This window comes from Emys orbicularis, chromosome 5 (genome assembly GCF_028017835.1).
Source record: "Emys orbicularis isolate rEmyOrb1 chromosome 5, rEmyOrb1.hap1, whole genome shotgun sequence".
NCBI classification, from domain to species: Eukaryota; Metazoa; Chordata; order Testudines; family Emydidae; genus Emys; species Emys orbicularis.
Genome location: NC_088687.1, coordinates 140,972,247 through 140,999,571, shown reverse-complemented (window position 1 = coordinate 140,999,571; position 27,325 = coordinate 140,972,247). Strand labels below are relative to the sequence as shown.

General features: G+C 46.2%; 1 protein-coding gene across 1 annotated transcript in view; it reads right to left on the bottom strand.

Moving 5' to 3' along the window:
- SFXN5 (sideroflexin 5) overlaps window positions 1–27,325 on the bottom strand; it is a 181,564-nt gene that overhangs the window by 92,738 nt on the left and 61,501 nt on the right. The window contains exons 6-9 of the mRNA XM_065404998.1: window positions 26,949–26,974; window positions 21,950–22,003; window positions 16,372–16,428; window positions 11,697–11,762 (exon numbers count right to left, since the gene is read on the bottom strand). Coding sequence (XP_065261070.1) covers window positions 11,697–11,762; window positions 16,372–16,428; window positions 21,950–22,003; window positions 26,949–26,974 — 203 coding nt within the window. The remainder of the gene's footprint in view (window positions 1–11,696; window positions 11,763–16,371; window positions 16,429–21,949; window positions 22,004–26,948; window positions 26,975–27,325) is intronic.

Here is a 27,325-nt window from a genome sequence, read left to right as displayed (position 1 = left end):
AGATGATGGTACTGGCAGTAAGTTTCGTGGGTTCGGTACCCAATGCAGACTCCTGTTTATGCTCTAGCCCCAGGAGCATGCCAGATATCAAGTTAATGTGGGGCTAGTACGGAGCCTGCTTACTGGGGAGGCCCTGGTGTGGGCCTCTCCCTTTCTAGAACAGAATCCCTCAGCACTGACCAAGTGAGACTCTTTCTTACAAGCATTTGCCAATATTTTCGATGACCCTCCCTGGGCTGCATTACTCCTGCTTGCTGAATTTGCTTCATTGCTGACTCTGGCTTTGACCATTGGTATGTGACCTGATCCTGACTCGACTCCTGGCTCCAACAACCACTAGCTCAGATAGCCCATGTTACAGGCCCTGACAGGAGGAGACAGACTGCTACAATGAGTAAGCATGGGTTACATTTATATGCAATTTTATTTATTATAGTCCAAACACAAACACACCCTCTCTGCCCTTCCCCCCCCCCCTTTTTTTTCTTTTCTTCCCAACATCCAGTTAAGGTTGCTAAGCAATCAATGCATTGTTAGCTGTCACTTAATTTACAAAACCCAAGCACTTAAAAGAATATAAATGAACAGTTACAGACAACACAGATCTTATGCTGCCCACACAACAAAGACACACATTAGCCTTATACAATACAAACAAAAGCATATGGATTTTTTTCCCCTTCAGTTTTTAAGATGGAGAAATTCAAAACAACCCTGCAGTCAACAGAGGGCAACATGCTCATACACACATATGCTCAGTCCCATGATTCCTAGCTGATGACTGGATTTACTTCCAACTTTTCTTGGAAATTCAGTCTGTACCCATGGGAAAGCATGGTCAATAGCAACCATACAGACATTATTTTCCATGCCCAACAAGGGATTTAATCCCAACTATAACTGGAAATCTGAATGCAGTCTTAACTATGGAGTCACCACTGATGCCTTCATGTGGAATTACATATACCACACACACACACACATCATCATCATCATACAGGGCTTAATTCTGATCTCACTTACACCAGGTTCTCACCGTTATAACTTCCTGACCATCCTGGTGTGAGATCAGAATGATGCCAACAATATCACACAGCCCCTCTGAGGTGGAGGGCAACAGCTGAGCAATAAGCTAAACAGCACGTTGCACAGTTGGGAGAGGTCAGAAATTTAGCCAAGGACACTGGAAAAAGCCCTTACTCTTCTGAGAAATCCCATAAGATCTTTACACAAAGCAGGCAGGACCTTGGTTTTGAAGGCTTGTCCAAAAGATCCTCCTACGCACCGTACTGAATGGAACTCTGTTTATCTACGTCGGATGATCCTGGAAGGTTTTGAACCTTTGGTTCTGAGGAACTTAAGTGTTTCAAATTGGATGCTTAAAGGCCAGAACCTAAATCTGCAGAAATCAATAAAAAGAGTCCTACTGTCTTCAGTGCACTTCAGATTGTTGTCTAAATCACTAAGCTAACCCGCTCAGAATTTATTTATATACAGCAGATTTTTGTTACCCTTTATTTAACTGCTAACAATTGATGCAAGCTAGGTATGATAGTGTTATCCCACACCACCTCTGATCCTTCTACTTAACAGAGAGCTTACACTCAATGTAACATCCCTGCAGATAATTTCTTTTCTTGTTTATTGCTCATTACCTTACATTTCTCCACACTGAGTTACCAAGGCTGTCTGCTCACTTCTTATTCTTTTTCAATCTTCCCACTGAAGCTGGTCATACATTTTCCTTCCGCAGGAAATTATGAATATTTTTGTTCTATATTGGAACAAAGTCAAAATTTATAGGACTGGCATTTTCAAAATGTATCGGCTAGAGATCTGCTGGCGGTTCTAGGCCGGATTGAGGCTGACTCTAGCTTTCCCCAGTCTCCTGATAGTCATTGGATTCCTTGCTCACCTGATCTGACATGCATCTGATTTCCTCCTCTAGAAAATGTATGTCTCATTGCAGCGCCAGTCCCCCTTCCTGCTCTGAGAACACCGAAGCAAAGAATTAATTTAAGTATTATTTCAGTGATGTCTTTTTCTTAGGCCAAGTTCCCCTTACGCCTCCTAGACAGCCCAATGTTTTCTTTTGGGAACTCTTGCCCATGAGAGGCTGGAAGGGGTAAAGCCTCAGCTGGAGTAAATTGATGATTTACTGGAGCTACAGTGATTAACACCAGCTGAGGGGTTGGCACAATAAAGTATATCATTGATCTTATTCCACTGTACCCTACAAGGCTCCTTTGGTTTAGTGGATGGCACACAGGACTGGGAACCAGAACTTCTGGTTTCTATTCCAGGGATTCTCAAACTTCATTGCACTGTAACCCCCTTCTGACAACGAAAATTACTACAAGACCCCAGGAGGAGGAACTGAAGCCTGAGTCTGCCCGAGCCCCAGGTGGCAGGGAGGCTTCAAGGGCTTCAGCCCCAGGGGAGGGTGCCTGTAGCCTGAGCCCTGCCGCCCAGGGCTGAAGCCCCTGTGATTCTGTCCTGGGCAGTGGGGCTCAGTCTTCGGTTTTGACCCCAGGCCCCAGAAAGTCTAACACCAGCCCTGGCGACCCCATTAAAATGGGGTCGCAACCCACTTTGGGGTCCCGACCCACAGTTTGAGAACCGCTGTTCTATTCCTAGCTCTGACTTCCACTGGGCAAGTCCTTTAAGCTCTCTGTGTCTCAGTTACCCTCTCTGTGTAATGCAGATCATAATAATAGAGTTCCTCCGTTGTAAAGTGCTTTGAGACCTACAAATGTAAGGCCTCATATAACATTAACTATTATGATGTGTCTCGGCGCCCCAGAGTAGTCAGTGGGTGGTTTCTCTCCTCCGATGTCAGTCAGGCAGCAAAGGACCAACCAGAAGCCAAAGATTTGGAGCCAAGGCCGTCTCCTTTCAGGCCCTCTGGCTCCAAGCTCACTGGTCTCTTGGGGTATGTCCACACGCATTTTGGAGCCCACAGGAGCTCCAAGCCTGGATCTATAGACTTGGCCCAGTGGGGCTCGCACGTACGCTCTAAAAACAGCTGTACAGACAGTGCTTTGAAGTTGTGGCTTGGGCTGGCGTCCCGGCTCTACAGCAGCTTCAAAGCACTGTCTACACAGCTATTTTTAGAGCACTAGCTTGAGCCCCACTAGCCCAAGTTTGTCAAGCCGGGCTGGGATACTCACTCCTGGGTCTCCAAAGTGCTGTGTAGACGTACCCTTGGGGAGGAAGGCAGCAGGTGTCTCATAGTGAGGGGTCATTTTAGAGACAGGAGCCATGAAGGCTGCACAGCCAAATCAGGCTTCCATGAGGTGCCCTAATTGGGTACCCTCCAGTGTTTTATTACAGGGCCTGTGTATCTGAAATGCCAGCCGAGCAGTGCCCCAGACACCTGCCAGTCTGAGCAGCTCCACACTGGACGTCCTCACTTCATTTCAGAGTTCCCCCCAGCAGATCGAGGTGTGAGCACAACACCCAAGGGTTATGGGGACAGGAGAGAGGGATACCCTCCGGACCAGCCCTTCCACGTGTCCCCTGAGGTAGAAGCAGACAGTCTTAACATTCAGGCTGCTCAGAAGAGAAGCTTCCTAATTAAAAGGCAGTTATTTCTGACAGTCCCCCACACTCTCATGGTCTCATAAAAAAAAAAGTCCCCAGCGTTGCTTACTACAAAACGTGGGCCATCTTCTCAGCCTGGTGTTGGTTCCACTGGAGTCTGTCTAAGAAACCCCCCTCACTCAGACATCCTGGAGTCTCTCTAACATGAGGGTATCTCAACTAGCTCCACAGGGATCCAAACTTCAGACCTCGAAAGCCCGAGGGGCTCCACTAGGGGTATCTGTGGGAAATTCAACCCTATTGTGACTAGATTCCTAAAGGCCATGTACTACCTTAGGCTTCCAGTGATGTCCCTGCTCCCTCCCTGGAACCTCAACAGGCTGCTCCAGGCCCTTTGTGCCCCTACTATGCTCTCCTGGATGACAGCGCTCAGACTCGCGTCACCTCCACCTGAAGGGTGAGGGGGGCTCACAGCAGTGGCCTGCAATTGCTCACCTCATTTTACCTAAGGGAAAAGCAGCATTTCACACTTGTCCCAGCTTCTTTTCATTTTAAACAGGAGACTTCCCACCCCAATGTTTGCTGTGACCCCAATTGCAGAAGGAAACCCCAGATGCAGTTGGAAATCCAAGTGCCAGAGGACGTCTGTAGAGCCTTGAAGACCTACTTGTCATGAACAAAGGAGGGGGGAAAGCCCTATTCCTTCTTCATCCTCAAGGGTTCCTGCAAGAGGATTAAAGCACGTCTGACCATAGTCCCTTGCTGTATCCATCCTGATCACCTATACCTCTGCGAGCCTCCCCTCCCTGATTCAACTTCAAGCCCATTCTGTCAGAGCCACTTCTTGGGTAGAGAGAAGAGAGGCCTCCCTTGGATGAACTCTGGAGCGTCAGCTGCACCTTCACCAATCACTACTGACTGGACCTGCCTTTGCCAGCAGATGAAGCATTGGCATATAGAGTGCTCCAAGAAAATAATTTATTACTGCCCTTAAGGTGGCTTTCCTCAATGGAGCACTCTTCCTTCCCTTCTCTTCCCAGACTGCCCAACTTTCTTCTCCTGTCACTTTAGCCGGTTCAGTTAGCTGGCTGTTAATTTCCCATTCTCCTCCCTGGGTGGGTGTTGCTAACCAGACCCATCATCCATACTGGGAAGCCAAGCCACAGAAAAACAAAAATTTTCTTACCTGCTAATTGGTTTTCCGTGGCTTGCTGAGCCAGTGAAGACCCCCCACCCAGGCAGCCCTTTGGACTAATGGATACTGCCGGGAGCATGGTGTAGGCTAAGCAGGTTTAGTTGCCAGCTTTGGAAATCATTCACAGGGGAGCCTAGGGACAGAGAGCCTGATTTTCTGCTCACTAACACTCGAGTAAGTTGGGAGTAACTCTACTTAAACCACTGAAGCTACAACGGCATAAGTGCAAGGAGAATCAGGTCCAGAGTGTCTAAAAGGGGGGGAGGGCTTGGTGCCAGATCTCTTGCCTAGACACCAAGAGAACCACCATTCATCATCCACACTGCTTGTCAAGCCACAGAAAACCAATCAGTGGTAAGAACACTTGCTTCTATTGCACATAGTTCCCCACCTCCCCGTCTTCCACTCTTTGGATTTATTTTTTTTAAACACTCTTTTAAGCTTCATTCCAGGATCATTCTATTCTTCCCCCCAGCCAATGTTTCTAAATCACTTTTATATCAGTCCCTCTATTGCACATTTTTCCTCCTCCTAGTATGACTTACAGAAGTCATCGAAGGAAAAGACCTATTGGATCATCCAGTCCATCTCCTAGCCAATATGAGATTGCTCCCTACAGTGCTTTTGTACAATCTAGCTTTAAAAGCCCAAAAGAACGGGGCAGGCACTACTTCTCTAAGGAAACTATTCCACAGCCCCATACATCTCACTGTCAGGAAGTTTCTCCATATTCAATCTAAATCTTCCATTTCTTTTTATCTTTACTGGCTGTTATCATGTACCCCCTTAGGCATTCTTTAGACAATTTATATACATATGTAGCGCTTTTAATCTTTCCTAGTAACTCAGTCCCTCCAGGCCTGATCCCTTGTTTTGTTCTTTGAATTCCTGCCAAATTATCAGTGTCTTTCTGGTAATCTGGTGTTGCCACCAAAATGTAATACAACTGAACACAAGTACAACTGCTTGATTGACGGAGCACACACCCCTTTGATAGCACAGGAGTTGCACGAACCTCTGGTTCAACAACCTACTGTAGAACCATTTGATCACCATGCTGTGCATTGGGCTGATTGTTTTGGTGACATTTCCACAGCTGCCTGCGATTCTTGTACTGAGCTGCTGTATGTCAAAGAAACAGCACAGCTTTAAAGGGGCATTTCTGACCCCCAAATGGAGGCTGTTATCACAGCGGAAGTGTACTGGATAGCTGACTCTGAAGCTGGAAGGGTTCGCAGTTCAGTACTGGGATTAGTGATGGGTTCAAACCAAAGCCCTGGGTACAAACACCTACACTTTTGTCATGTTTGGATCTGGAACCTAAGAACCATGTCCAATTACGATGCTTGCAAAAATTATTAACAGGAATAATAATGTGCTTTTCGCTTACATAGCATTTTTCATCTTCCCAAAGCTTGACAAATTACAGGTATGGGTGTATGATTACAAGTAAAGGGTTTTCAGATCATTATAAACCCCTCTGACTTATTGGGAAAAAAATATTTTAAAATATACCTGGTTTCTCTCAATTCCTATCAATGTCCCCTGGCTTTGTCTGTCTTGTTTAGGAAAACCAGCTGATACTAATTGTACTTCACATATTACCACAGTGAACAGCGGCCAGATATCCATACTGGGTAAATAAGCTCTAACAACAGGACTCTGATTGTTGAAAAAGAACAATTCTTGCTTAGTGTTCAGGAGACCAGTTAAGCGTATAGCAATCAAAATAAAAGGCAGAAAGAAGGCTTGCTTTGGCAAGAATACTGAGAACAAGATAAAAATAAACCAAAATCACAGAGGGATAAAAAAAATAAATCTAGGTTACTTACCAGTAACTAGAATCCTTTAAACATATTGCTTCCTCAGAACCACACTCTTGGAAGTTGTATGCTGTGCTGCATCGATCCAACAGTCTTTAAAATAGTTAGCTTAGCTCTACATATGTGCTCAATGGGGGTAAAGACCACCTCTATCTAAAGAGTCATGTCTACCCTCCCACCGCTATTCTTGTCCAGAACACAGGAAGCAAGTGTCTGTCTGTGGAGGCAATATATTTGCAGAATATCCTAGAAAAACTACGTAAATCAGTGATGGAAGAGACCTGTCAAATCTGCTACTTCATCCCCTTCTTCCTCAGTCAATGCAGGATTATTGCCTAAAGTATATTCTCTGGTTTGTTTTTAAATGGCTAATTTATCTGGAGACTGGGTGGGTGAAGCAATAAATTCCTGGACCTGGTATAGTTTTCCTTGCCCAAAGTTACATTGTGCATCAGTGGATGGAGAGGGAACAGGTTCCAGGGCCAAAAGCTTTAGACATGGGTCCCTATAGTTAATCTAATTAATCTACATTGAGGCACTTAAATAAGCGGCCTGATTTTCAGGGATGCTGAGAAGTGGCAGCTCCCGCTGACCTCATTTGGGAGCTGCAGGTGTCCAGCACATCTGAAAATCAGGCCACTTCTTTAGACACCTAACTTCAGTCACCCAATTTGAACATTTTGACCTACATCTCCTGTTTGACTCTTAGGTGCTCATTTGGCCTCCCTTACCATGGCAGCTGAGTGCATCGCAGTCTTAAATGTCCTTATCCTCACATTCTCTGTGAGGTAGAGAAATGCGAGCTTCCCCATTGTGTGGATGGGGAACTGAGGTACAGAGAGACAAAGGCTCAGCTCCTCAAAGGCATTTACGCTCCTAACTTCCGGAAGGTAGGAGCCTAAATACCTTTGCGAAGCTGGGCCAAAGTGACTTGTCCCAGGTCCCAGAGAAAGTCCGTGGTAGAGGAAGGAAGTGATCTCAGATCCCAGGCTACCACTCTAACCCCGTAGCCATCCTTCCCGGTCTCAATCTCAAGCCATTAGACCAGTATTGGCTCTGAATGAAAATCTTGTTTATAGTCAGTAGAATTTGTTCACGAAAGCTGACAAACACCATCAGGCCTGATTCTCCTCTCACTTCTACTGATGAAAAGCAGGAGTAACTCCACTGACATCACCTGAGTGCAACAGGATAAGCAAGAGCCAAATAAACCCCTTTTCCCTAAGAAAAAATGTCTAATTGATCCCCAGAAAAGATGACAGCCTCCTAAAGAAATGCACAGCAAGGAGGCCAGATTGAAACAGAGCTCAAAAAAAAAAAAAGTTACCCCCTATGGCACTGGATGTGTAGACGAAAGTCACAGGACCAATAAATGAGTCAAGCAGAAAGGAACTAGATTTATAAGAATGAACAAGGCAGCGCAAAGCAGTAAATGCCACTTCTGCGGTAATGGGGAAACGCTTGTTTATAAAGCATTACAGAGCTTTTTGGTTAATTGCTAAAAACACAGGGCCAAATTCTGTTGTAAGTTACACCCCTGCAACCTGATTTGGTCATACAGGCGTCACTGAGAGCAGAACCTAGCCCACTGTGGTTAGATAAAGACAAAGGGTATTTAAACTATGGAAAATATGACCTCAAATCAACTGACTTGTCATGATCTTTCTGTACTGATCTCCCCCTCCCCCAACTAGCTCTCCTCCTTCTGTCACTTGCACGCTGCAAACATGGAAGGGACTCACTTTAATTAATACAAGGTCTCTGCAGACCACTGGAGATAATGGCACTTGTTTTCAGGTCATCTAGTCTTAATAGGCTCACACTGGGAGGTGATTTGCTGCTAATTGACAGCAGAGATCAGTTAATGAGGTCTAAGGCCTTAGAATCCCAGGGAACAAAAATTAAGGCTCTTTCTAAATCATTTTTTGTTTAACAGATAGATGTGGAATACCTGTTTCAGAAACTTTACTTTGGTTATTAACCTAGCCGCTTACCAGGTAAAATCACTGCATCTGTAAAAAGTTTTGTCTCCGCACAGCAGGAGGATCTCACTCAGTTCAAAACTGCCCTAAAAGGAAGGGAGCTCCAAGTGAATGAGACTACTTTTACTCAAACTGATAGGGCCAGGCACTGTATAACAATGACACTATATAAGCAAACAAAGTAAAAACTGGCCTGAAAGATGTGTTGTTCAGATTATAATTCCAACAGGATGGGCTAACTGGACTGAAATGATTTAGGATTAATAATAAATATGAATGTTACATTTATACTTACAGTACAAATCTAGGTGAGAGGCCACAGTGCCTTGTGATGTATCACTATGACAAATAAGATCAGCCAGGATGCCCCTGCTAACAATCCACAGATGTGACTGTTACGGGCTAGCGCTGAGCTTTGTCAGTGGAGGGTCCCTCATCTGGAATCCACTTTTTCTGCTGATATGAGAGCTACTGACGTTCAGGAAATGGTGAAAGGCTCATATCTTCTCCCAGGCTTTTGCCTGCTCTGTGTGCGCGCCTGGGGGGCTAATAGGTGGTATGTGTTGGGGGGGGGAAGATCTGGGGTGGGAGGTAACTGCTTGAGGAAATAGTGAAGAAACTAGGACAAATTCAGCAGTTACATAAATTGTGGTGGAAGTTGTATGTAGAATGTAAGTGGTAAAGCAGAGTAACGTGACAATCAGTAATTGTGCAAAATGAGTGTAATTTACACTCAGAGGCGGAAATTTACACGTAAGAAGAAAAACGACTAAGCCCTTGCCTACACTACAGAGTTAGGGTGTTGTAAGGCAGCTTACATCAACCTAACTCTGTAAGTGTCTACACTAAAATGGAGCTCCCACTGATGTAACTCGCCCACTACACCGACTTAATAACTCCACCTCCACGAGAGGCATGGCGCTTAAATTGATGTAGTTAGGTCGATGCAGTGTCCGTGTAGACACTGCGTTACTTACATCGACTGTTGCTGCCTTTCAGAAGCCGTCCCACAATGGCCACACTTACAGTGAAATTGGTGTAAGCGCTCCTGGTTAGGATGTGCGCCAACACAAGAAGCGTAGTGTGGACATGCAAAAGCAGTGAATTACTGCAGAGGCTGTAAGTTGATGTAACTTAAGACGACTTAATTTTGTAGGGTAGACTTGCCCTAACACAAGGGTGTCAGAGAAAGATATATACTTTCAGTCCAAACAATCTCAAAACATTCGACAAACTCTATGCTCAATCTTGCTGTCCTTACTCAGGTAACATTGTTGACTTCATAGGTCCGAGCATTTTATTTATAGACAACACCACAGAAACACCCACTGCTGCTGTGAAGGGCAGTATCCTACTGGCAACTGCAGGAAAGTGAGAGATGGGGGATGTTTTGGCCAAGATAACAGGGCAAATCCCTGCTCTTATAAAAGTTGCCAGGGGATCTTTAATGTCCAAGCAGAGCAAACAGAACACTCGTTTTTAAGGCCATATTTGAAAGCCCACCTTGAAAAGAAGAATGGCTGAGTCAACTCTGGAAATGTATCTAGTCTACACAAATGATGAATAGCTGAGTTGAACTTGTGCTTCTAGGAAGTCTAAGAATTATAAACCTGATTGTTCCCACTAAGCCATAAACTTAGGGATGTAAACTTGTAAGGGCTTGTCTTCACTGCTGAGTTAACCTAAATTACAACTTGAATAATGCCCATAACAAAAATCCTGCCCACACACAAAAACCCTTAACTCAAGTGCAGTGGTGCTTTTAATCTGAGTTGGCCCACCAATCGAGGCTAACCCAGGAATGGGCAAACATTTTGGGCCGAGGGCCACGTCTGGGTGGGGAAATTGTATGCAGGGCCGGAGCAGGGGGTTGGGGGAGTGGAGTGCGGGGTGTGGGAGGGGGTATGGGGTGCAGGAAGGGGCTCAGGGCAAGGGATTGCGGCAGAGGAGGGGCGCGGGGCGTATGAGGGGGTTGAGGTCCAGGAGGGGTGCGGAGTGCAGGGGGGGCTCAGGGCAGGGGGTTGGGGTGCAGGAGGGGTGCGCGGTGCAGGCAGGGGGCTTAGGACAGGGAGTTGGGGGGTGGGGTGCAGGAGGGGTTCGGGCTTCAGGGTGGCAGCGGCATGCACCGGGGCCAGGGCAGGCTCCCTGCATGCCTGCCCTGTCCCCGGCCCCGCGCCGCTCCAGGAAGCGCTGCGGCCTCTGGGGGAGGGGGGGCGGAGGGCTCCGTGTGCGCTGGCCTTGCCGTGCCTCCAGGTACCTCCCCCAAAGCTCCCACTGGCCGTGGTTCCCTGTTCCCGGCCAATGGGAGCTGCGGGGGGCGGTGCCTGGAGGCTAGGGCCCAGGGGCCGCAGGGACTTTGGGCTGGCTGCTGCTGAGAGCGGCGCAGGGCCCGTTGCACCACGGGGGGCAATCCCGCGGGCCGGATCCAAAGCCCTGAGTGGCTGGATCCGGCCCGCGGGCCGTAGTTTGCCCACCCCTGGGCTAACCTCAAGTTAGCAGAACTCGTCAGCTACTAACACAACCAATCTGTGCAGCTAATACAATCATTCTATGCAGCTCAAGTGCTATTATACAGTGGGGGAATTAATTTGAGTGTAAATAACTCTATTTAACTTTTCAGTGAAGACATAACCTTGACTTCTACTACATAGAGCTAAGGCCACGTCTACACCAGCAAGCTTACAGCAGCACAGCTGTACCGATACAGCGGCGCCACTGTGAGATCGCTCGTGTAGCCGCTCTATGCCGATGGGAGAGAGCTTCCCCCGTCAACATAATAAAACTGCCTCAACGAGCAAGCAGTAGCTATGTTGGCGGGAGACGCTCTCCCACTGACATAACGCTGTTCATACTACCACTTATGCCAGCAAAACTTATGTCACTCAGGGGTATGTTTTTCACACCCCTGCGTGGCATAAGTGGTAATGTAGTCATAGCCTTAAGTAGAGCGTAATGCCTTGGTGGTGCAAAGTCTGGGTGCCTATGGACAGAGAGCCCTAAGTGTTAACAATCTTTTCTTGATATTCAATCTAGGTTATGTCTATTAAAGTAAAGCCCTTTGCCATTTCAAACAAACCATTTCTCAAAAAATACAAAATTAATATGGGGGAGAAGTTATTTCTTTAGAGGAGAGAAATATAAAGTGTTACCCACTGCAATTGAGACAGCACTTATGACAGCTCCCAAGTAGCCCTGGATGAACTTGGATGTTGGAGAAGGCTTTGGAAAGGAAAGGAAAAAAAAAGAAAACAATTTCAACACAGAATTCTGGTTATGAAAATAATTCTGAATTATTATTATTACTACTACTACTATTTTAAAAGTGTTTGGTTTTGTCACAGCTGCTGGGTTATACGTGGCCCTGTTAGCTAGTGGGATTGCCAAAACAACAGGAGTTACAGCCTGATGGAGTAGGTTAAAGCAGTGGCTCTCAACCAGGGGTACACATACCCCTGGGAGTACGTGGAGGTCTTCCAGAGGATACATCAACTCATCTAGATCAGCGTTTTTCAACCTGGGGGTCATGGGATGTGTTTAGGAGGATCACAAGGGCAGGGCTGGTGTTTGGGGTGGCAAGCAGGCAGTGCCACAGTGGGCCCTGCAAAGCTAAGTTAGATGCTTCAGCCTGAGCCCCACTGGGTTGCAGGGGCTGAAGCACGTAACTTACCTTTGCGGGCCCCCTGTGGTTTTTAAGTGAGGTGAAACTTGGGGTACGCAGGACAAATCAGACTCCTGAAAGGGGTAGAGTATTCTGGAAAGGTTGAAAACCAGTGGGTTAAAGCAGTGGTTCGCAACCAGGGGTACGCATACCCCTAAGGGTGCACAGATGTCTTTAGGGGGTACATCAACTCATCTAGAGATTTGCCTAGTTTTACAACAGGCTACAGAAAAAGCACTAGCAAAGTCAGTACAAACTTAAATTTCAGACTGACAATGACTTGTTTATACTGCTCTATAGACTATACACTGAAATGTAAGTACAATATTTATATTCCAATTGGTTTATTTTATAACTATATGGTAAAAATGAGAAAGTCAGCAATATTCAGTAAGAGTGTGGCTGTGACACTTTTGTATTTTTATGTCTCATTTTGTAAGCAAGTAGTTTTTAAGTGAGGTGAAACTTGGGGTATGCAAGAAAAAAATCAGACCTCTTAAAGGGATATAGTAGCCTGAAAAGGTTGAGAGCCACTGACTTAAAGGACTTATACTAAACTGGGAGGAGTGGTAGATACGCTGGAGGGTAGGGATAGTATACAAAGAGACCTAGACAAATTAGAGGATTGGGCCAAAAGAAATCTGATGAGGTTCAACAAGGACAAGTGCAGAATCCTGCACTTAGGACGGAAGAATCCTATGCACTGCTACAGACTAGGGACCGAATGGCTAGGAAGCAGTTCTGCAGAAAAGGACCTAGGGGTTACAGTGGACGAGAAGCTGGATATGAGTCAACAGTGTGCCCTTGTTGCCAAGAAGGCTAATGGCATTTTGGGCTGTATAAGTAGGGGCACTGCCAGCAGATCGAGGGACGTGATCATTCCCCTCTATTCGACATTGGTGAGGCCTTATCTGGAGTACTGTGTCCAGTTTTGGGCCCCACACTACAAGAAGGATGTGGAAAAATTGGAAAGAGTCCAGCAGAGAGCAACAAAACTGATTAGGGGGCTGGAACACATGACTTATGAAGAGAGGCTGAGGGAACTGGGACTGTTTAGCAGGGCCGGCTCTAGCTTTTTTGCCGCCCCAGGCAAAAAAGCCTCCGGCCGCCCCCCCCCCCCACGGGGGGGGGGGGAGGGCGGCCGGAGCCCCGGGGGGAGGGCGGCGAGCCCCGGCGGGGGCTCCGCTCTCCCCCCGGTGGCCGGGGGGGAGGGCGCCGGGGGGGAGGGCGACCGGAGCCCTGGGAGGAGGGGCTCCGCTCTCCCCCCAGCGGCCGGGGGGAGGGCGCCGGGGGGGAGGGCGACCGGAGCCCTGGGAGGAGGGCGGCGAGCCCCGGCGGGGGCTCCGCTCTCCCCCCAGCGGCCGGGGGGAGGGCGCCGGGGGGGAGGGCGGCAAGCCCCGGCCGGGGCTTGGCTCTCCCCCCGGCGGCCAGAGCGCCGGGGGCAGGGCGGCGAGCCCCGGCCGGGGCTCCGCTCTCCCCCCGGTGGCCGGGGGGAGGGCGCCGGGGGGGAGGGCGACCGGAGCCCTGGGAGGAGGGCGGCGAGCCCCGGCAGGGGCTCCGCTCTCCCCCCAGCGGCCGGGGGGAGGGCGCCGGGGGGGAGGGCGGCGAGCCCCGGCTGGGGCTTGGCTCTCCCCCCGGCGGCCAGAGCGCCGGGGGCAGGGCGGCGAGCCCCGGCCGGGGCTCCGCTCTCCCCCCGGCGGCCAGAGCGCAGGGCGGAGGGCGCGGGGGGGAGGGCGCGGGGGGGAGGGCAGCCAGAGCGCCGGGGGGAGGGCGGCGAGCCCGGCTGTGGCCCCGCTCTCCCCGGCGGCCCGAGCGCCGCGCCGCCCCCCTCCAGGTGCCGCCCCAAGCACCAGCTTGGTTGCCTGGTGCCTGGAGCCGGCCCTGCTGTTTAGTCTGCAGAAGAGAAGAATGAGGGGGGATTTGATAGCTGCTTTCAACTACCCAAAAGGGGGTTCCAAAGAGGATGGCTCTAGACTGTTCTCAGTGATACCTGATGACAGAACAAGGAGTAATGGTCTCAAGTTGCAGTGGGGGAGGTTTAGGTTGGATATTAGAAAAACCTTTTTCACTAGGAGGGTGGTGAAGCACTGGAATGGGTTACCTAGGGAGGTGGTGGAATCTCCTTCCTTAGAGGTTTTTAAGGTCAGGCTTGACAAAGCCCTGTCTGGGATGATTTAGTTGGGAATTGGTCCTGCTTTGAGCAGGGGGTTGGACTAGATGACCTCCTGAGGTCCCTTCCAACCCTGATATTCTATGACTTGGAAAATTATTTATTTAGCACCAGAAATTTACTATTTGTCCTGGAAATATTATATGTAAGTGCGATGTGGCAGAACTATTCACACACACACACACACACACACACACACACACACACACACACACACACACACACACACACACACACACACACACACACACACACACACACACACACACACACACACATTATGAACCCAAAGCTTTCTGATTTAACTATAGCTCTTTGGCCTGGTCTACACTGGGGGGGGGGGGGGGGGTGTCGATGTAAGATATGCAACTTCAGCTACGGGAATACCGTAGCTGAAGTCACCGTATCTTATTCCGACTTACCTCCCGTCCTCGCAGCGCGGGATCGACGGCTGCGGCTCCTCCGTCGACTCCGCTACCGTTGCTCGCTCCGGTGGAGTTCCGGAGTCGACGGGGAGCGCGTTCGGGGATCGATATATCACGTCTCGACGAGATGCGATATATCGATCCCCGATAAATCGATCGCTACCCGCCGATACGGTGGGTAGTCTGGACGTACCCCAAGGTTATCTTGACCTGACAACTTCTTTTAGCTTTTAATGAGAATCTATTGCATGTAAGTCCGATGGCTTCTAATTCAGCTTCATACCTTGAGCTCTCAGACATCATGAGAAGTGATACAACAACATACAAGTTTTGGGGGACGAGGGGCAAAAGAAAGACTCGGAGTAAGAACACTTTAGTTCTGTAACTGCATTGAGAGGAACCCCCCTGGGATAGTAACAAAATGGGGGAAGGACCTGTCCCCCGCCTCCCACCAGGGGTTGTATATTTAATCGTGGAGTCTTCTTTTGTCATCAGAAAAGCCAAATATCAATCATATTTTCTCTTTACTGTGTTAAATTATGTCACTTCTTACCAATCAAGACTATCAACTGGGCAAATTGCAGTTGCGGCAGCATGTTGTCTGCCATGTAGGCGACCAAGATCTGGGAGAGAAACTGACTCATCTCCCCAAATTAGTGGGTGCCAAGTGTACTGGAGAAGAGAGAAGCTTGGTGTCTGGAAAGAGGCCCAGAATCCCTACTTTTAAATGCTCTTGAAAATGAGAGCATTGGATACAGAGGGCATGCCCGTACAGCTCCTGTGCCAGCTTTATCTAACAAGTTCTGCCAGTCCACCTGTAAAGAGGGGGATGGACTCTAGGACCCTGCAGAACTCCTCTATGCAGTCACCCTGATTTCAAATGCTTGAAACCTGTCTGAAGGTGTAGACTGAATACTGAGGAATCACACTAGCAGATGCTTCTTATAGGGTGACCAGACAGCAAATGTGAAAAATCGGGATGGAGGTGGGGGGTAATAGGAGCCTATATAAGAAAAAGACCGAAAAATCAGGACTGTCCCTATAAAATCGGGACATCTGGTCACCCTAGCTTCTTATTAGCACTAACCAGCAAGTACCAGAAGGAACCAGACTCTAGAGCTGAGAGGTCCTGCCATGGGGAATGGTTTTACGTCTGGTTGAGGTTATTTGAGTTACCAATAAAGTCAAACCCCTAGGAAGGAGCTAAATTAGGATTACATCCAGCATGCATATATTCTACCAAGCAGAATAGGAACTACACTTGCTTATATCACCTAAACCCAGACCGGCAACAGCCCTACTATTCTGGAACAATACCCCTGGTTTTGGTACTTTGAGGATTTGAACAAAAGGAACTAGATTTGAACCAGGGACTAGACTGAAAACACAAAATCAGTCCACTTATTATCTAAGACAATTTAATAATGAAGGCTCCATAGGAGAAAGGCCAATCCATAAACCTGCTGTGGCACCTACCCTGCAGTTTCTGTTAAAGCCCAAGATTCAGGAATTACGCTTTCAGTGTCAAAAAAGATCAGACTTACTGTAGAGACAGCCTATGTAGCATCTCCTCACCTTAGTTGCATTTCGGTTTGCATAGTTGACACATGCGTTGTGGCTCTGATTCAACCACTAAAAAGGAAATAAGAGATACAAACAACTGTTTTAAAAAAGAGAATGTATCTATGCCACTACTGCTGATGCAAAAAACAACCCCCCCCCCCTTCCCCAAACATGATACAGAAAAGTCCACTTTATCCAATTATACCTCCCACTGGGTCATGGAAGCTTTGTGATATCAAGGAGAATACTGTTATATGTCTGTGAAAGTACAGGGGTAACAGAGAGGAAAACTAAATGCAGAAATGTGCGTTATCCACTCTACACACACATACACACTCACACAAACAACCGCAACCCCTGCACATTTCTAAGGCTTTGTGCACACTTGGAGTCCAATCCGCTCCCCTTTTAAGCCAAGGGGTGTCTTTAATTGACATCACTGGACAATGAATCTGGTCCTCTGACTACAGTACTAGCTACAGTAAAGTTTAAAAGGGACACCGTCAGATAGTTTAGACCCTATATTTAGTTTTTTCTAAATAAAAGTTTTACAAAATCTATTAACAGAAATATTTTCATGATACTTAAGAAAACCCAGTAAAAACAGTGGGTGTGCTCAGACTTAAACGTCCTATTACAGCTATCCCAGAACAACAGCCTTGTGCTATTCCTATTATTTATTATTGGTACTATAGTAGCCCCTAGATGTTCCAACAGAGATCAGGGTCCCATTGTGCTAGGTGCAGTACATACACATAGTGAGATAGTCTCCCCAACTGGTATTTTGTTGAAGAGTGGCTGTTTGATCCCTTTAGGGGCTGTCCCCAAAAGAAAGACAAATAGGCTGGTCTCTCCCACTTGTCTGGAGGGGAGCGGGGGAAGAATCTCTGCTTGGTATCCTCCACTGTCACCATTTTGTTATATTGCACCCCACCCCTGGCCCTATGGTTGACATCCCAGTGTCTTTGACCCTCCCCTTTTCACCAGCATTAAATCCACACAGACACGGACATACACTAAATCTAGAAAATAAACACACACCCTACATTAAAACAGTACAATTGTGATAAAAACTGATCTAAAGCTGGAAAGATCAAACCTTCTTTAAAATTCTTTTCATAAATGATAGCATCATTGAAGGGTTACAGAACATGGCAATTTTAACATTAAACATTCTTCTTCTTGCTCTGGTCCATGACATCCCTTACAAGAACATAAGAAAGGCCGTACCGGGTCAGACCAAAGGTCCATCTAGCCCAGTATCCTGTCTACCGACAGTGGCCAATGCCAGGTGCCCCAGAGGGAGTGAACCTAACAGGCAATGATCAAGTGATCTCTCTCCTGCCATCCATCTTCCCTCTGACAGACAGAGGCTAGGGACACCATTCCTTATCCGTCCTGGCTAACAGCCATTAATGGACTTAACCACCATGAATTTATCCAGTTCTCTTTTAAACTCTGTTATAGTCCTAGCCTTCACAACCTCCTCAGGTAAGGAGTTCCATAAGTTGACTGTGCGCTGCGTGAAGAAGAACTTCCTTTTATTTGTTTTAAACCTGCTGCCTATTATAGAAAGTTGCAGGATATTATAGGCCCTAGCAGCCAGTCTTTTAGACCCTCATTAAACTCAGTGGTTCTCAAACTGGGGGTTCATGGGAGGCTGGTCTGGGAATCATGAAAGAATCTACTGTACCATTTCGGGGATATGGACTGGATGATCTAATTGGTATTTCCATCTCTGACTTCTAGGATAGCATTTACTCCAACGGAAGGGTGTCAGCAACAGTATTGGCAACTGGAGAAGAGTAGTGCCGTGCTTTTGAACTGAAGTGCTTTATCCACAGCAGTTGTGAATGAAAAGAACTACGGTTCCCCACCCCACTCCCAAAGCAGGTGCCACACGTAATGTGCTTCAATGTAAGAGTAGGATACTACTGGTTCTTCTCCAGCTAATGGCCAGAACCTGAGAGGAGAGAAAGAAGAAAGGGGAGAGACAGAGTCACCGAGTGGTTAAATGTGGGGAGGGCATAGGCACAGAAAGACCAAATTAGGTAAAAGCAGTAGTGATGGCCCACAAGCATGTTCTTCCTATTGATCTCAGAACTTTTGCATAAAGGAATACATGGGGCCACCAAAATTTGCCTTTTATGCTAAAAAAATATGATTTGTGAGAATTTTGTTTGGCAATAGGTGCTGGGAATTTGTCCTGGTTTCCAAGTGAGCCTTTATAAAGCTCCACTAATCAAACTCAACTGAAGTGGTCCATCGAGCAGAGCTAGAGAAACTTCTCTAACAGACCCTCAACCAGGTGGAATTGGGTTTCATTGAGAACCCAATACTCACCCCTGCTTGGTCACCATCCCACAACTCCACCCCCGTTACCGACCAGAATCTCAGCTCAGAAATATAAAACTGGGACAAGTTTTGCCCCATTCCCTTCCTACCTTAAGCAGTCTTTAGAGTGGGGATGGATCAGTGCCCTGCTATCCACTCCCTGGCTCTGCTGTCTTCTGGGGTGGCTCGCTGATACACTTCTGGACTCTTCAGGAGGTGGCTGGATGGCCCACTCCCCCTGTCTGCAGAGTTCAGAGGGGGTGGCAATGGTAGTAGGGCCACTCCCCCCACATCCAGGAAAGATCTACTGGAGGGAGGGGGTTCTGAACACTCCCTCAATTCAGCAAAAATAGGACTCCAAAGGCTCAGAGGGTCCCACTCATGCTGCTCCAATGACTGCTTACCTCAGTCTGGGGCCTGACATGCCCTTGACTGCAACATGCGTACTCAAGGTGCTGTGGTTAAAGTATGTCAGTGCAGGCGCACGGGGCTGCTCTCCTCCAGCTGCTGGTCAGAACCTGAGAAATGATACTGAAAGGAGAGAAGAAGGGAAAGAAACAGAAAGGAGTCAGAAAAGGAGGAAAGGAGAGGGAAAAAAGAATTGGAAAGATGGAGGGGAATGGGGTCAGAGGAAGAAGGGAGGGAGGGAACACGGATGGAGGGGCAAAAACGTTCTCTCCCTGGGAAGTCTGGTAACCCCCGTATTTTTTGCACCACAAATTAAGTTGGCATCTGAAGTTTGAGAGAAGCACTCCCAAAATGAACCTCTCCTGTTAACTCTGTGATCTGGGGCAATTTGGTCTGACAGTGGCTCCAGCAGGCCGTCAGAACCAGAAAAAGTTTGAGAACCACTGAAGCAGCCTTCCAAGCGTGCTCCGAGTTAGTCAAGTTGAAGGCTATGTTCCTTTTCTTTGCTGCGGGCTGGGTTTGCATCTGATCACAGTTTGTCAAGCAGTTAGAATCCTACATTTCGCATGTCAAATTCTACCTCTACATAAGCACATGTAACTCCCAGTGAAGTCAATGCTGTTCTACTATTGGTCTGGGACTTGAAATTTGTACACCTCTACCCCGATATAACGCTGTCCTCGGGAGCCAAAAAAAAACTTACCGCGTTATAGGTGAAACCGCGTTATATCGAACTTGCTTTGATCCACTGGAGTGCGCAGCCCCGCCCCCCCGGAGCACTATAACTATTTACCGCGTTATATTCGAATTCGCGTTATATCGGGTCGCGTTATATTGGGGTAGAGGTGTATATTCTGTTAACGAATTTCTCTTGGATTATGCTCTTGTGGGTTGTTGATTTTTTTTTTTTAGAATACTCTTTCCCGTTCCAAACAAGGATTCCGACACCTTTATTTACACTGAGTAAATGCATTCTTCTTAGCATACGCGCAATGTGCCTCAGGTGCCACGTGACCAGGATTCATCACTGAATTTGGTCCACTGGTTGGATCATTAGCTTCCCCAGCCTGGGCCGGGTACTGATGGGGAGTGCGACGTGAGTGCTGATCCATGGTCCCCAGTAACTGCACTGTAGTCTCACTGATTTCAGTGAGACTTATTGCACAGTAAGGTACTACTCACAGTGAGTAAGAATCTGGTCCTTGAAGAATTTCACAATTAAACAGGTTTTGTGCTGTGTTCATAGCTGGAGTCCTAGTTAAGAACAGACCCTTCAGTTTACGCCTTCAACTTTCTCTAAGTACAGAACACAAGGTTCACCTCTCACTGTGAACGGGGACTCTTTAGGGTCTTACCCTGCTACCTTACTCACATGAGTAGTCTTTACACATGCCAGGAGTCTCATTGACGTCAGTGGGGCTACGCACATGAGTAAGAGTAGCATAATCAAGTGTCTGATCCTGCACCACTGAAATCAATGGGAGTTTTGTCATTGACTTCAGCAGGCACCGGATTGAACTCTGAGTTCTTAGGCATCATGACAGTGGGAGAGGTGAACAACTCTAGAAATTTCCAGCCACAATGCCTCTTAAAGTTGTATACTGCACAAGATGCAGCTTCAGCGTTTGAACTATGTGGCCATAACTTACCTTGTTGAATTCAAACACAGCCACAAGTTACTAGGATATGCTTATGTTTTCTGTTGACTGCATCTTTCCAAAGTCCTAGATAGTCTGCACTATGCCTTGATCTTCCATGGCTGGCATGACATTTTATAGCACTATTTACTTTGAAGGCAATAAACAAAGATTTTTAAGAACAGTTTGAATAAGTCTTATTATTTCAATTATTCAGAATTGCTTATTTGGGATAACATTTACTATGGCTCAAATTCACACACACACACACACACACACACACACACACACACACACACCCCTCTTGTACAAAGAAACCACATTGGGGTAATCGCAGAAACATTAGCCAAGCCCCCATTCAGAACGCAGAACTGGCACGGAGCCCAGCTGTCAGCTGATGCCCATGCAGCAAATGTGGAGTCTTCTGCATATATGCTCTGCTGCCACCACTGAAGTTCCGCTGCCTTGGGGACCTTCTGAAGCTGCAGAGCCCTGTGGATGAATTTCACTAAGAGAATATGCAGGGTTGTTGTAGCTGTGTCGGTCCCAGGGCATTAGAAAGACAAGGGGGGGGGGGGTGAGGTAATATCTTTTATTGGACCAACTTCTGTTGGTGAGAGAGACAAGCTTTTAATCCACACAGAGCTCTTTTTTTCTAAGAGCTCTGTGGAGCTTGAAAGTTTGTCCCTCTCACCACAGAAGTTGGTCCAAAAAAGGATATTACCTCATCCTCCCTTGTCTCTCTAACAGAATATGCCCTTTTCAAGGTACGTAAAGGCTGGAACCTAAACGACTTGACAGAATGTCTTCGAAACAGCAGAGGGGTGAGCATCAAGGGCCTAATTCTCCATGGCTTTGCACCTTGTGTCATCATTTACTATACACCCACTTTGCTCAGGTGTAATACCATTTGGATTTAGCACCATTTTACACCTCCTTTACACAGGTCTAAATGATCACACAATGTGCAGGGCTGTGGAGAATCAGCCCCTTGGGTTTATTTGCAGCATACTCCAGTCCTACCAAAAATTTCCAATGAGATCCAGCCATACTGTCTTCTCATGAACTAAGATGCTCTTGATGCAGAAAGGTAAATATGCCTTAGTCACACTGTCATTTTTTGGGTCTATGCTGGAGATGTAATTCAATGATGCTTTTCTTTTTGTCACACAAGTCCATAGACTCAATGTGCCATGGCAGAAGATTGTTACCTGCCAAAAAACAGTGGACGCCAGCGTCTGGTTTGGCAGGAGAAGACCAACAACCTACAAGAGAGAGGAACGATTTAAAAAAAAAAAATAGCATAATGAATAAACTGTCAGTCTGTTCGTGGTGTCTTCCCATGTATTAAGCACACTGAGATGTTTTCTACTCACCTATTCATGTGTGGATGAGGGGCAACAGGTGGAGAATATATCTGCTCCGTCAGGGTTTACGACGTAGCCCAGTATCGTACAAAGGAGCAGGATTAAGAAAGGGGATGGAAATCTAGAAAGCGGGATTCTCTTTCCAACTCTGTCACTGACCTTCCCCCTTAACCTCTCTGTAACTCAGTTTCTCCATCTGTAAAATGGGATGGGTTGTGCTGCCCACCCTCACATGGATGAGCCTTAATTACTTTTGCAACATGCTTTGAGATCCTTGGAGGGAACTTGGTACAGAAGGGCAAAGTATTAGAAGCTGTATTATTCTGCGGACTAATACTCTATCGGGACTTCCACGGTTTGCTAATCAACTATTTTACACAAGTACCCTCTGGAATAGGACTTAAATATTATGTTTCAGAGAAATTCACAAATCATTTCTCATTGGTTGGCCAGGGGGTGGAAAGGTTTTTATTTTTCTTTGATGCGTTTATTGTTTCAACTTTTGGAAATGCAGCTCCTCTAGCAAATGTCGAAAAGAGATCAGATTTTAATGTTGGAAAACAGGGAACTACCACCCGGAAGTTCAAGTGCTCTTAGTTGGGACCAATTGTTTTAATGATCATGAGTTTAGATACCTCACACCCACAGTTACAAAGACCCTAGAGGTCCAAATTTGGGCCAGGTATTCAGTCCCATGTTCACTCGGCCAATGGGGTGGGGATATTGGGCCTCACATGGGTAAATAGGGAGCAGCACAGAAAGGCTATGTCCCATTCCACAAGAGAAAAAGTTGCCACAATGCAGGGAACTGAAGAGGGATGGGGAAGGAAGTATAAAGGGAAGAAACTCCTGAGGTTAATCCACAAACAAAGCTCCCAGTGAGATGAATTGTCAACTAATGGGTAGATATAATGGGATATGCCTTCACATTTTTATCTTTTTTCCCCTTCAGCTACCTAATTCTCTGGGAATTAGAGTGGAGAGACAAGCATGGATCTGTAATGTGAAGACTGTCTATTTCAGAACCCACCAATGAAATTTTCCTTTATTCCTGAGTGTGTATATTTTTCACAGGACCCCATGCTACCAGGAGAAAGAATGCTCCTCATGGTAGCACTCTGACCTCGGGGCTAGAAGGCTATGGATTCACCCACGCTCTCGGACTTTGGGCCAGGACATCCTCTCTGATTTTATTTATGCTGAGGATGAGGGGCGGGTAAAACCTGATATAACAGCCAAAATAATCTGTCAAAAGGAAGGGAAGTGAGCCTACGATCACCACTCATTTGCAGCTGCATCAGTTTTGGGGGTACAACTCACAGGCTAAGGATCCAGAAGAGAGAAACAACAACTCACAAGAGGGTGTAAAAAAAAGTTGGACGGGCTGGTTTAGTTTACACCTTCCTGTTAAGTTGGTTTTTCCTCCTACGCTCTTTCTTGAAATATAAGTTACACCTACTTTGCATGCCTGCTGAATGCCAAATCAGTGAGTTGCACCAACTTACCATTTGCACCCAGCATGCAACTAACACCAGGATTTACATTATCAACGAACTTGGCCCAGATATTTCTATAGAAGTTGCACCTCATTCCAACAGGTCAGAATTTGGCCCCAAGAGCCAATGGGTTAAAGAGACTGGGGAAGATGAGGCAGCCCAAAACGTTAGTCATTTATAATCTTAACCTCAGTGGAAGAAAACAAGAAAGAGACTAAATGAAAAGAAAAAGAACACCCAAAATCTGCATGACTGAAAGAGGCACATTTAATGCAAACTCTCCATATGTGCAAGAGTCTGCCAAGGAATGTACAGCTTCACTTTTAATTACTGTCAGGGGGAAAAAAACAGCTAAAAAGGAAAACAAAATAAAAAATCCTAAACACCAGAAATATATCAACCACCAAATTCTAATTGCCTGACTGATGTGATGGACATTGTGGCTTTGAAGCCAAGGGATAGAGATGCTTTCCATAAAGATTTGCCGAGTCTGACAAGACTCTAGTTGAAAGAGGTCAAGTGAGAGGAATTAGCGAGAGGGATCTTTGTGTTTACAAAACCAAAGTCCTTTCCGATTGGTTAAGGAAAGTGGATTTATCTGTGAGTCCATATTAATAATAGCACTCAGCTCTTATTACTGCAGTATTGCCAGTCCCAAGCAGTCAAAAACCATGAATCAGACTCCAAGAAAGAAAGAAAAAACTGAGGTTCCCAAATAATCACACAAATCCAGGAGCTGAGGCTTTAAGAAAATTGCCAAATATAATAAGACTCACAATAAAATTGCAGGAGTTGGCAACGCTGCGGACTGCTTTTCATCCCCAAGTACTTTACAAAGGGAAGCAAGTATTTCCCTCTTTTACAAAGGGCACAGGGTGGTAGAAGTGACTTGCCCAAGGTGACGCAGCAGGCCAGTAGCACAGCCAGGCATGGAACCATGGTCTCTTGAATCGGACTCCAACTCCAGTGCCTTACCCACTAGGCTATGCTGCTGAGTTAAGTAAGCTCAGAAGAAGCCTCTTCCTAAATTGGTGTCTTGTCCTAGGCTAGAACCATAAGACTGCTGCACAATCATTTTGCTCGAGGAAATCCCATCCCCCTATGTTCAATGTAAGATTCACACTGTTTTTATGCTAGAGCAGGCTGCCAATTTTGTCACTAAATTTCACAGATAGATTGGCATAAATGTTACATTTTAATTTTAACATTTGAAAATGCTTCTTTTAAAAAAAAAATGACAAGAGGTTCCAGTTTATCCTTTACAGCTAGTGAAATTGGACTCATCTGACAGCTCTCAGCTCTGCTGACAGATCTGGATTTGGGCCGATTTCATTGTCAATTTGATCGTTAACTCATTTCTGTTTAACCTAATTTTTTTAAAGAATAATGCCCCACCACAAGTTGCCACCAAAATGTTAGATACAACAAATTATTAATAATAATAATTTTAACCTCTAGATTTTGGTAACCACGTTATCACCTTCCTTGGGCAGGATCATTACTCTTATGTCTTATAATGATAGACTCAAGAGCTCAATTTGCTTAGCTTAACAAAGAGAAGGGGTGATTTGATTGTGGTTTATATGTACCTGCTTATGGAACAAATAATTCATAATGGGCCCTTCAGTCTACTAGACAAAGGTATAATATGAGCCAATGTCTGGAAGCTAGACAAATTCAGACTGGAAATAAGGTGTCAATTTTTAACAGTGAGGGTAATTAACCATTGGAACAATTTACCAAGAGCCCTGGTGGATTCTGCATCACTGGCAATTTTTAAATCAAGATTGGATGCTTTTTTCTAAACGAAATGCTCTAGGAATTATTTTGGGAAAGTTTTACGGCCTTTGCCATACAGGAGGTCAGACTAGATGATCACAATGGCCCCTTCTGGCCTTGGCATCTATGAATTTGCGTGTTATATGCCTCAATGCACTTGGTTAATGAGGTTTCAACCTGCAGATTTCAAGCTTTACAATAGTTGAGGCAGCATGTTCTAGAGGATTTAAAAAAAAAAAAAAAAGCTGGAATCCAAAAGTACATGAATTTTTCATCATGGTTCTAATGTCAACTTGCTGTGTTGCCTGGGGCAAGTCACTTAAAATTGCTATGCCTCAGTTTCCCAATCTGTAAAATGGGGGTAATACTTAGCTACGCCACAGGCAGAGGGTGAAGATTAATTGAAGTTTAAGCATTATAAATGCAGTCAGGGAGACCTCTATCCTGGCCTTCACTCGAGATATCGTCCCCAAATGTTAATATAGTCAACTGAAAATAACAAACATGAACTGAGAGATGCACACTTAGCAATAACCCATAACTAATGACTTTTCAACTGTTCATTAGACAGAGAGGATTTTGATTTTCATTGGGGGAAAGGATAAAGTTATCCTGGGGGGAAAAAAAATAAGTCAAATAATCCTGGGTACTGTGACGTAGCTCTTGAGTTTGCGGGGCTCTCGCTAGGTTTGTCACATTATGGAAGCGATTTGTCAAATGTACAGAGGAGGAAGGATCTGAAGACCAATGCAGAAGTTACATTTTACAGGTGATCAGTGCACCGTGGGGTATTACACACCTGTGGCTGGCCCATGCCAGCTGACTCAGGCTTGTGGGCTTGGGCTAAGGGGCTGTTTAATTGCACTGTAGACTTTCAGGCTTAGGCTGGAGGGTCCTAGAGCCCAGGCTCCAGCCTGAATCCAAATGTCTACACCACAATTAAACAACCCCTTAGCCCCGGGGTTCTCAAACTGGGAGTCGGGACCCCTCAGGGGGTCACGAGGTTATTACATGGGGGGTCGTGAGCTGTCAGCCTCCACTCCAAACCCCGCTGTGCCTCCAGCATTTATAATGGTGTTAAACATATAAAAAAGTGTTTTTAATTTATTAGGGGGGTCGCACTCAGAGGCTTGCTGTGGGAAAGTGGTCACCAGTACAAAAGTTTGAGAACCACTGGCTTAGCCTGAGCCTTCATGAGCCTGAGCCAGCTGCCATGGGCCAGCCGGGGGGGTTTAATTGCCGTGTAGACAGACCGATTATCTTTCTGGAGAAAGAGCCAGGTAGAAGGTTAACCAAAAAGGAGAAGATATTACAAAAATAGCAGGATGCTATGTGCAGGGAAGGAGGTGAATAATGTGTAACAGGCAAACAACCTCAAACATGACAATCTAAATCCATCAGGGCACATTTTGCACAATGAAACCCTCGCTAACGCGATGGGAAAGGTGTGAACATTTTGTGAATGTCACACCGATGTAGTGTGGAATTTGGAGGATTCTATGTGAGTGCTAAAAAATGCATTTCCTGTTACACTCAGGCCGGGTGGGGAGAGATGCTAAAATACTTACGATGGGTGTTCCAAAAGGAATGTAACCTATACAAAAAAAAAAAGAAAGAAAAGAAAGATACACACATTTTAATACACAGAGATTAAGGAGGTATCACACCTGAGAAACCTGGTGCTGCTATGAACGTAGGATAGGAAACACATAGGGCATGAGTCTGGTTTGCACCAGTGTAACTCCAGTGACTTTAGTGGAGCTACAGCCTGACAATCAGGAGTAAGAGAAAAATGGACTCACAGTTCTTACCTCACTTTCCCTTCTCAGCTCTTGGGTGTTTTAAGTGTTTCCCAAGGGGTTTTTTTAGGCTTGGCCTACACTAGAAAAGTTACACTGGCATAACTACGTTGGTTAGGGATGTGATATTTTTACTGATATCCTGG